The sequence below is a fragment of the Akebia trifoliata genome, chromosome 5, assembly GCF_017979445.1.
Source record: "Akebia trifoliata isolate Shusen 1 chromosome 5, ASM1797944v1, whole genome shotgun sequence".
NCBI classification, from domain to species: domain Eukaryota; kingdom Viridiplantae; phylum Streptophyta; class Magnoliopsida; order Ranunculales; family Lardizabalaceae; genus Akebia; species Akebia trifoliata.
Window position 1 is genome coordinate 27,246,590 of NC_141379.1, and position 11,733 is coordinate 27,258,322.

The 11,733-nt window shown below is 34.7% G+C and overlaps 1 protein-coding gene across 1 annotated transcript; it reads left to right on the forward strand.

The window, feature by feature from the left end:
* Window positions 1–620: 620 nt before the first annotated feature.
* LOC147401881 (polygalacturonase-like) lies at window positions 621–11,271 on the forward strand. Its single transcript, XM_086444452.1, has 5 exons — window positions 621–766; window positions 9,762–10,194; window positions 10,270–10,559; window positions 10,663–10,891; window positions 10,988–11,271. Exons 1-5 carry the CDS (start codon window positions 621–623, stop codon window positions 11,207–11,209), a joined length of 1,320 nt encoding a protein of 439 aa, XP_086300578.1. The 3' UTR covers window positions 11,210–11,271.
* The last annotated feature ends 462 nt before the right edge of the window (window positions 11,272–11,733 follow it).

Here is an 11,733-nt window from a genome sequence, read left to right on the forward strand (position 1 = left end):
TTATATTGCGATAATAAGAGTACTATTCAGATTGCCTGTAATTCGGTATTTCATGAGTGGACCAAATACATTGAGATTGATTATCATGTCGTTCGACATCATTTTCAACTTGGCACCATCACATTGCCTTCCGTTCTTTTTTTCGTGCAAATTGCCGACAGATTTACCAAGGCGCACTCCACTTCGCGTTCTCGTTTCTTATTTGGCAAACTCTCCATGCTTCTAGCAATAGCATCGTGAGTTTGAGGGGGGATGTTAGATTATATTATTTTTATTTATTTGCTTCTTTCTTATTATTAGTAGATATCCTATTGTTGGTAGGTTTCATGTTTTCTATGTTTTTTATATATAGTTCAGTTTTTATGTAACATAATATTTGAGTTATTATTGGAATAAGAAACCCTAGCTTTCTTGATTCTCACAGTCTGTACATGAAAGACTTAAAGACCTCTCCATGAAAAAGTAGAATCCAATTGATGGAACAAGAACGGTTTATGGACAATGGCGACAACCACTCAATTTAGGGAATTCTACTACCACTCATTCTGAATTGCATCCATGGATGCCGTATGAAGTTACCTATGAATTAAAATAAACTTGAAGATCTATCTGAAAGAGTGATGGCTAGCGACATCAATCCTGTTGCATTAGATAGACTTGCAAATGATAATGCCAATATTGACACGGTGATTACATTTCATCCTTTCCATAGGGAAGAAGGGAATTTAAATGTCTTGCGAGGCCCTTCCCACCTTACAGGAGACATGTTTCACCGGGGATGACAAAACAAGGGATTGTGGAAACCTCTATTAAAACTTTATTTTAAGCATGAACTATGAGGCCCATTCAAGGTCACCAACTCCTCATTCATCACCTATTAGGGCAAATGGATCAACCTACTAATGGACGAATTAGGTTCTAGTACTCAGTCCCAAGAAAAAACCCCTCAACCACCATTGGTCAAGCAATTCTATGCTAGTCTGCACAACGGAGTGGACACATCTGGTGAAACTCTAATACCTCGAGGGGATGCATAGGGACGAAATCAGTTATTTCCTTGATATTGGGCTAGGATAAGTGATCAGGAATTACAACAAATGCCTGGAATGTATCCACTTATATTCATTCATGACTAAAACTGCCTTAAATGCAACAAATTAAGCTTTAAATTTTGAAAGAATCATGGTGGAAATTGAAAAGATTGATGTTAAGAGAAATTATTCAAGAATTTTGTAGAATCAATTGGAATCAAGTTCTTGCTGGAAAATGAAAGTCCTTAACAAACTCAATAAGAAAAATTAGTAATTACATAAATTACTTAAAATTGCAATAATTGCTTACATTTGAATTCAATTTTTTATTTTTTATTTTTTATTTTTAAGGATTAGGTTACTTATAAAAAATACATGGCCTAATACTTGAAAAGATCAGAGAATAAGTACAAAAAGTTCTTTTATCTATACGTTAAGATTTTAAGGTTTGATATTAAATATTTCCTTTACTATACAAACAACACTAGCTATCTATATGAACTAACACAACAACAAAAATTCTCTTTTAGATTTTTCTTTTTTTTAATATTTTTAGGGCACCTCGTGAAAGAAGAAGTACATTGTCGCTTTCTCTAAAGGGCAAAGCAAAGCATCAAAACAAAAATTGAGTAATTAAGCTTCAAAGGTACCTTTCTCTTCTTATTGTTTTTCTACTCCACCCCCCCTCTGTCTCTCTCTCTCTCTCTCTGAGATCGAACTGAAGATTGTGGACTTCACAGGCATACAAAAAGAATTGATTTTGTATTTTAAAATTATTATTTTTAATTAAAAACATCTGTAGCAATGGTCAAATCTGGTCGTGGACGAAAGTTTTATATAAGTCGACAATAACCTTTTCTGCGACGGCTCTAGCTCTCACTATAACGCTTATTTGTTGTAGTGTGTGAAGAACCCTTGAGCAACACATCCATAAAATAATTTTATTACTTATAAATCCAAGAAAACGACGGTTATAGACCGACGTTTATGGCAACTGTCAAAAGCAGTTGTTTTTCCGACACTTTTCCTGCTGCCCTTGTCTGTCGCAAATGGAAAACTACTCCAATTAGAACGACGGTTGTCGTGGCTGTTAGATCAATCGTTTTTTTGGAAAATGACTATCGTGGACATTCGTTTTTTTGCTTAATATGACGTAGTTTTCCATCTAAGTCCTTGAAAAATTTAACTATTTCCCGGCATTGAAGTTTCACATTCTTCTAAAGGCGTATTTCTCTGCCAATGAAAATATATTCTACATTTATTATACGATGCCAGTATGTCCACCGCACGTCCTTCAATGTTCCCTATGTCGTAAATACTCTTTCCAACCTAGCACCATATAGAAGACTTATCTAATATGTCGTAAATACTCTCAGTCAATTTATGCAACAACCGCATATTCATAATCTTGATGCTGCAAATCGCATTCTCCATTATCTAAACAGATCCATCAGTATATGAATTTTTTTGTCCTCCTCAAGGGATCTATCTCTTTGTGGTTACATTGACTCTGATTGGGTAAACTGTAACAACACGAAGATCCACCACTAGATATTTTACAATGCTAGGCTCCAATCTTATTTCTTGGAAAATCAAGAAACAATCGACCATCTCACATTCTTCTGCTGAAGCCAAATATTGAGCATTGGCAAATGTTTCGTGTGAATTACAATGGCTTAAATCCAGCCTACAAGAATTTGGTATTTTTTTATCCAACACCTATTTATGTATTTTGCGACAACCAAGCCACCATCCATATCGCAAAGAACCCAATTTTTCATGAACGAACTAAACATATCGAAATTGACTACCACTTCATTTGAGAGAAGAACACTGCAATCATCATTCAGCCTCGCTTCATTCACTCTCATGATCAACTTGCAGATTTATTTACAAATCTACTTAGTGCAGAGGCATTTCAATGACTCACTAGCAAGTTAGGTGTGGTCCACGTCACCAACCTCACCCCAACTTGAGTGGGAGTATTAGGATTCTCGTTTTTTCTAGATATGTTAAGATTCTCCTACAAATCCTCCACTCTTCGACAAATCCTTCATTGCATTGAAGACTCCAACAAATCCTCCATTATGTAGAAGAATCCAACAAATCCTCTTTTAGTTGAACAAATGCACTTTTTAATTATTCTTTCCCTATTATGAATCCTTATTTTTAGTTAGAAAACTAGGATTAGTTTTTTAATATTTTTGTTTTCCATGTCTAGAAGATTTATTCAAATCTCCTATTCTTGTTAAATATGTAATCTATATATACAATATACAATATACAATTCATTCATCTTCTACAAGAGAAAAATAAAACGTGTGTGTTCTAATTTTTACACCTTCCTTGATCCATGGGCAGCTGCTTGTGCCTCTCCAACCACTGCAACCATCTACATCTCACATGGAAGATATCTGCTAGCCCAAAAAACAATCTTCCAAGGCCAATGCAAGAATCCCCATATCACCATTCAAATTGATGAGACCCTCGTGGCTCCATCAGATTACGTGAACTTGGCAACATAGGAACCTGGCTCCCTTTCTATAGGGTCAATGGAGTGTCCATCATAGTGAGCACCCTCGATGGAAAAGGCACGGCTTTGTGGGATTACAAGGCTTCTAAGAAAAATTGTGCACTAGGAGCCACGGTATGTGAATCATAGACCTAGCTAGTAATTTAACTTCAATGATTTTATTTTTCTAATGAAGTAGGTTAATGGTGTTTATTAGGTTAATAATTCATTTAGTCAATCCCAAATCTTTTTATTTTATTTTATGAAGCTTTGTTGTTGTTGTTGTTATATCTGTTGTAGTCGTAGATATAAATTTTGAGGAACAAAGGAATTAGTGATTAGTAATCAGTAGGTGAAGATGAGTTTTGAATTGAATTTCTTCTTATATATGATAGGTTCGGTTCCGTTGATTTAATGAAACAATCATAAACGCAATCACTTTAGCCTTTTTTTACTAGAAAAAGTATAATATGAGAATGTTAAAATGGTCAAATAACATTGGAAGATTAAGGCAATTTCTAACAGGGGACATGAGTTTGAAATTACCAAAAGGTTGAGCGGTCAACATGGAATTTGCTCAAATTTATCTAAAAATTAGGGAATCAAATTTAATACCCTATTTTGAAGGCAATGAGGACGGTGGGTAAGGATAACAGTTCCTAATTCATTGGGAGATTTAGTCAAAGCTAAGATTGGCTCAGACTAAAACAAGAGAGCTGCAATTGACACCCAACTTTTAATTATTAGACCCCATTTTCCTAAATTATTTCTCCCACACCCAATTATTTATTAAAATGTACTCTCCAAATATTACCAAAGTTTGGCTCAAATTATAATCTCAACATTATAGCACTCGTTCATACAATTTAAGCAGTTGTTTCCAATAATGATTAGGCTCATATGAAACTCTAGTCTGAAAAAAGAGTGTTAGTTTTTTATTAGGTTATGTACCAAAACATGCACGTAAAATTATCAAAATGGCACTATGTTCATTTACCATTTTCCAAATTAAAATGAATAGAATGTTGTTTTTAAAAATTTTCAATTTGTTTTTTTACCTTTTTGGGAATTTTTTATGTTTAAAATATTGGATTTTATTGACATATTTGATCATGGATATTTGCAGTCCTTCACTTAAGCAACTCCAAAAACATAATGATCACAGGATTAACTTCGATCAACAGTCAGATATTTCACATCGCCCTCAACCTATTTGTGGATAGAGCAGATTGACTGTGGACCAGGACTTGACATCAGGTTACACAGGATCATTTCTTATTATATTTTTCTCCTAAAATTTTTTTTTGAAAAAATTATATATAAATTAAAAAAAAAAAGAAAGTATCCAAAATATGTTACTAGTGTGTTGTACGCTTTGTCTTTGGGTGCAGCGCAGGAAGTCTGGGAAAGGTAGCTAACGAAGGAAGATTGCATAACGAGAATAAAGAGTTGGGGGAAGACCAAGCAATGCGTTCGTTAAAAGGAGTACTTTTCCAAAAAGCTATTATCATGAATAATGTCCAAAACCCCATCATAATCGACTAAAATTACTGCTCTCATAGTGAATTTTGCCCTTGCCAGGTACATAACATTAAAAGGGTAATTATGGAAAATTCTCTAGTGGTTGTAAGTCGTACCTACAGTTTAAAAACTCAGAAAACTCGACTCGTAACTTAAATCCGCCATCGAGTGAAAAACTTTTAGTTGACTCTGATGAGTCAAATAAAAATATATATATTAAAAGAAGAAATTTTCTGAAGAAATGTATGATTTCAATGACCGCTCTCCCAGTTATTTAAAAGGTATAATTATAATACTAGTAGAATGAGAAATTTATGTTCTATACCTCGATGCTCTCTTATAGTTTATTTTACATTTTTATCGTTATAATGAGATTAGATAGAAAAATGGGCATCAAAATTTGAATCTCACAAATGCCCCCACCTTTACATTTAAATTTAATATAATCAAAGTCATTTTGGTCAAAAATCAAGAAAATTGCAATCTCAATTAGTTTTTAAAATCACATAATTATTCTTTTTTACTATGTAATCTTCAAAAACTCTTCGATTAATATTTGAAATTACAAATACACCCTCCTATTATGAGTCGTGTTGGAGTGACATTAGCGTGGGACACACAGGGGGGAGGGGGCACCTTGATGTGGTGGTGCATGCGAGTCCGTAGATGTGTTTTACTCGTATCTTGGAGAAAATGCATCTATGAGCATGCACGCGCCACCACGTCAAGATGGCTCCCGTGTGTCCCCCACTGAGGTCACTCCAGCACATTAATCTCTTAATATATGTGCGTACGTATGCACAAGCCACATAGTATAAAAAATGCATTTGAGCTGGGAAAACAACCTAATAGAATGGACAAAATTTTCAACGTGATTTAGACATACCCCTCCACATTTTTGGGAATGTATTAGAGATACCTTTGAGTTTTCAAATTGACATACACCCATGACTTTGGCCTTTTTTTATCGACCAATGAAAAATGGTATAAATGCACTCATCTTCAACCCTTACCCTCAAAAATTTAAAAAAAAAAAAAAATGTTTTGCGAGCTTGATCCAAAGTGTTGAAAATGGAGAAAAATAATTATTTAAAAAAAATAAAAAATTAAGTTGATATAATTTTGTCCTCTACATCCCCATTTCATCATATCATATCCATAGACTTAGATACAATTGTTGAAAATTTTAGATGAATTTTCACGCAAAGTGTGGCCTTCTATATAGTGCATCCAAAAGTCTTGCAAATTCATAATTGACCCAACTCAGAGCATTTTTTAGTCAACTGGACAAGTTATTCCTTCGAGTCTTAGAGCCAAGTCACCTCAAAATCCAATCTAGACGCTAAATTTGGCCAATCTAGATTCCGCCTACTCGGATTTTAAATTAATGGACCAGGTTCAGATCAGATTGGTACAAATCGGATACATCATTTTCAATTCTGAACCTGATATGATATGCATTGTTTCAGATCCAATCAAATTTAAAAAAATCAATATTTTCAAACTCATCCAAAAAGTATAGTCAAATATATCTCCAAATAAACTATCAAATATAAATATACATCATTTATATATTTCAAATAAAATTATCAGATCGGTGGACCCCTACCAATCAGAAGATGGTTAATCCAAAACCGGTCAAATAAGTTGTTTTATTGGGTCCATGTTGAAAACCCATATTCTTTATCCAAAACCATACATATCAGATCGAAACAAATTGGATTTCAAATTTGATCCGATCCATTCTATCATAATAATGCAATGAATCCACAAATGAAATCAATTGAATAAGGTGAGTGCATTTCGCATGCTCATGGCATGTGCTTGCACATAGAAGTGCTTTTGAAGTCCACCATCAGTGGGTCCCACAATAAGCAAAAAGTCTTATATGTTGAATAAGATAATTTTTTTTGTAGAATGAGTCATAATCATTCCCAGGAGAAAAAATCCCCCACAAACATGGGACCCACAAACAAGCAAACGTGGGGTCATGAACACAAACCTTCCCTAACCAAAATAACGGCTAACATGTGTTTTGCTAACAACATGATTTCACAATGTAGGGCCAATTCTAGGGTTTCCTAATAAGAATTTTTTAAATTATAAAGTAAAAAAAAAATACTCTGACCTAAATCAATGTGTCATTTGCTTTATAGTGAGATATATTGATCGAATGGTTACATTTCGAGTTCGAGAAGGATGATAAGTCTTATTTGCATCAAGAAATTTTTGGGTACTATTTACTGAAAAGGATAGTTAAAATTATTGGATATATTTCTTGACAAATAGAAGAAATCATACACATCTCAGGCCGGGTCATACGGTAACTAATTAAGAAATATTTGTAGAAACATTAAGGACAAAAAAAAGTTTATACCTTTTTTTCCTTTTTCCTTTTTCTTTTCTTTTGATTTGCAGACAAATGGGACGAGACATCAAAAGTAAGGGTTTAAAACAGTAGTCAGTCTATTATGTGTATATTTTTCTATGGAAATGATTAACAAAAGAATTGAACACTAAATGTGGGCTTCTCCTATGTCGTGATTGTCGGAATGACCTTATACTCTGACTCCCCCACATGTCATACTCAATCAACTCTCCTAACATAACATATGCTAAGACCGTAGATCTGTACTCCTTGGGATACACAACTACACATATTTACGGGGATGTACGGTTGTGTATCCCAAGGAGTACAAATCTACAGTTTTAGTCCATGTTACGAGTTGATTGAGTATGTCAGGTGGGGTCATTTTATCATTACTCAAAATTTTATTTCTGTGTTTCCTTCAACCACTCTCATTTCTTCATTGAAAATCTAGGAATTGTTTTGGGTGAAGAGTAAATGAAACTTATGGGAAGTTATATATATATTGAAAATCTAGGAATGGTAAAGTGCATTTAAAAAAGTTGATGAAAATTAAAGGAGGAGATTAGGATTAAAAACTGAAGAGGATAGATCAAACAAACTAATATGATTTTATGTAGGGTAAATCAACGTTGAGGCAATCTTTCTATTTAAATAAATGATATGGTGGCATTTTCGATCATAAGCACCTTGAGATTTACGACTATGGTCTTCCACTTGTTTTGATATCCTCTTGACATCGATGTAGTACCGTCCAAAGAATCTCCAATGCAAAAATTATTCGATCCTTCTAGATTTAGCACAAAAGAAATCACATTAAAAAAAAGAGTCAAAGATAGGATATTACCAAGAATTTAACGGTGGATTCCTTCTATTTATTTTACTAAATATATCACCAGCATCCCTTATCTTTTTCATGATCTTTTGAAGATGGATATCCACTCCCCTTATTGATCAACATCAATTATGGAATTTCATATCCTCATTTGCCTTATCCGAGATTAAGATTATGTGTGATGGATTTAGCTCTTAGGGATTAAATTGATGCATGGGAGCATTTGACTTCTCGAAATACACTCACCTTATAAACATTGAATAATGATTTTCTAAGTAGAAAGACTACACTCAGTCAATACTTGACTAATGTGGCATGGACCCGGAACCATGGATCTTTTTCCTTGGGATACACAATCACAATCTTTAAAGGGGATGTATAGTTGTGTATCCCAAGGAAAAAGACTTATGGTTCGGTGTCCGTGCCACATTGACCGAGTGAAGACTTTCTAGTTAGAAAATCAGCACTCTATAAACATTAGGCAAGAAATGAGCCATAAATTAAAGCAATGACATATTAATTAAGAGAGTCGTGATAATCTGACACTTTTTTGTATGCTCCCTTCTCAAAACCATAGATCCTTTGACTTCAGGATACACAAGGACAAAGATTTATGATTTTGTAAACAACCAGGTCGGAGAGTGTACAAAAATAGTACAGAAAAGAGTGTCAGTTTATCATGATTCTAATTAAGAACATGTATGCGGGGACTATAACTAGTGAGACGGAAAATTGAAAAGAGCAAGAAGAATGTGTTCTATGTTATATAAAATTATTTTATCTTAGGAACCAACTTTAAATCCATGCTTAGTACGCTACAAATCATTTGTATATGTTATGATTTGCATTGCAAATGTTTTGAGATGAAAATTTTACTTTTGCTTGGTAGTCACAACAAAATCTCTCGTGAAATAATGTTTATTTTAGTTAATATTTGTCATGTAAAATGGTTTTGCAATGATTTCTTGTTAAAATAAAATATAAAAATAATTTTAACAGCATTTTTGGTTCGGCATGTTTTCCTTTCTATTTAACTTTAAATTTTTTACTTGACTCGAGTAAATGGATATTCGAATCGAGTTAAATTGAAGCTCGAATTTTAAAACTATGCTTTGGACCAATCAAACTACCCATGGGCCAAATATTCGTGACATAGAGTGCTTGAAATGGTGCCAACGTCTTGTGCACTCAACATATCAAATCAACAAATACCAAAAATAAAGGGCAAAAGAAAGGTTATGTAGCACGTAAGTTAGGCAAGCCGAGATTAAGGGAATGGTTTTTGACCCAAGAATCACCCACACATGCACCAAAATTCAAAGTTTCTATCCTTTTAACTTCCAAATTTTCGGCTGCAGGTATGGAGCTTGCTTGCTTCACCATTCCAACTCTATAAATAACCCAAACCCTCTACCTCTTCTCTTATCCCATCATCTACTCACCTCTCTCTCTGTCACACACACACACACACACACACACACATACACAATGAAGAGCCCACTTCTTCTTCTTCTTCTTCTTCTTCATCATCTTCCATTGCACATTATCAGCAAGTGATGCTGTGTTCAATGTGGTTGATTTAGGTGCCAAAGCTGACGGATCTTCCGACTCCACCCATTCCTTCCTTGATGCATGGGCAGCTGCTTGTGCCTCTTCCACCTCTGCTACCATCTACGTGCCACGTGGAACATATTTGATAGCTCAAAAAACTATCTTCCAAGGCCAATGTAAGAACACCCATATCACCATTCAAATCGATGGGACCCTCGTGGCTCCATCAGATTATCATGCACTCGGCAACAATGGAAATTGGATCATTTTCGATAGGGTCAATGGGGTGTCCATCATAGGGGGCACATTGGACGGACAAGGCACGGCTTTGTGGGCTTGCAAGGCTGATGTGAAAAATTGCCCACAAGGAGCCACGGTATGTGAATCCTACCTATGAGACCCAGCTAGTGATATTAATTTATTCTGAATATTTGATCGTGTGTATCTGCAGTCGCTTGAATTTAGCAACTCCAAAGACATAGTGATCACAGGATTAACTTCGATCAACAGTCAGAAGTTTCACATCGTCATCAACGGTTGTGAGAATGTAAATGTTCAAGGAGTGAAGATCACGGCACTAGGCAACAGTCCCAACACAGATGGAGTACACGTGGAATCATCAACAGGTGTCACGATCACGATGGCGGGCATCAAGACTGGTGATGATTGCATCTCTATTGGACCCGGAACCTCAAATTTGTGGATTGAACAAATCGCCTGTGGACCAGGACATGGCATCAGGTAATTACACAGGATCATTTCTTTTTTTCTTTTTTTTTAAATAAATAATATTTAACTCATAAATACTATATTCCTAAATACTTTGGTTGGGTTGCCGTTGCAGCATAGGAAGTCTGGGGAAGGAAATTAATGAAGCAGGTGTGCAAAATGTGACCGTTAAAACCGTTACTTTTACCGGTACTGAAAACGGATTAAGGATAAAGACTTGGGGAAAACCAAGCAATGGGTTCGTCAAAGGTGTCCTTTTCCAAGATGCTACCATGAATAATGTCCAAAACCCCATCATTATCAACCAAAATTACTGCCCTAACAGTGAAGATTGCCCTGACCAGGTACACAATATTCAAAGGGTAGTTTTGTAAATTTCTTTAATTTGTATGACACACATGTGATGTAATTAATGTAACTTTTGTTTCCTTTTTATATAGGTTTCAGGAGTTAAAATAAGTGAAGTAACTTATAAAGACGTAAAAGGAACATCAGCAACACAAGTGGCAGTAAAATTTGATTGTAGTACAAAGAATCCATGCAGTGGGATTGTATTGGAGGACGTCAATCTTACTTATGAAAATCAACAAGCGACATCCTCATGCACAAGTGCTGATGGATCTGCTTATGGTGTGGTTAAGCCATCAAGTTGTTTGTATTAGAAAATTAATTATATTTCCATATTTACATCATTTTAGCATCAAAGATATACAATGTAATTCAATCGTGACACTCTTTATTATTCTTGTTGTATTGAGGGCAAGAATTTTAATGATAAATTAATATAAAATTGGGTGTCATGTTAAAACAATTTTTACCAAGTTATTTTTTTATTATTTATTACTTTTGCTTACATTGTCGGCCACCAGCTCATTTTGTTCATACTACACATTCCCCAGAACAGCTTGTTGGTTGCAATTGATTTGTTAGGGCCTATCAGATCAGGAATGATTGAAATGAAGCTTGGTTGTGATGGATTTGTTAGGGCTCATCAGATCAAGAAATGATTGATTGGGAACCATTCCAATAAGTTATCAAATCAAATCCTTATAATTGGAATCCATATCCTCCATCTTGATCACAAATTTTTGGATCAGTTTGAGTCTCATCTAGCACATTAACACTAGGTGAAAACTAAAAAATTAGACATGAAAATTTGACGAGCCAAGGCCCACGAATTTTAGAA

Bases quoted from the DNA above. Each gene is read 5' to 3' on its own strand.
- LOC147401881 (XM_086444452.1), top strand. From the start codon at position 621: ATGGCTAGCGACATCAATCCTGTTGCATTAGATAGACTTGCAAATGAT. The intron at 767-9,761 runs GTTTCACCGGGG...TACACAATGAAG, and splicing joins TCCCACCTTACAGGAGACAT to AGCCCACTTCTTCTTCTTCT. The intron at 10,892-10,987 runs GTACACAATATT...CTTTTTATATAG, and splicing joins GTGAAGATTGCCCTGACCAG to GTTTCAGGAGTTAAAATAAG.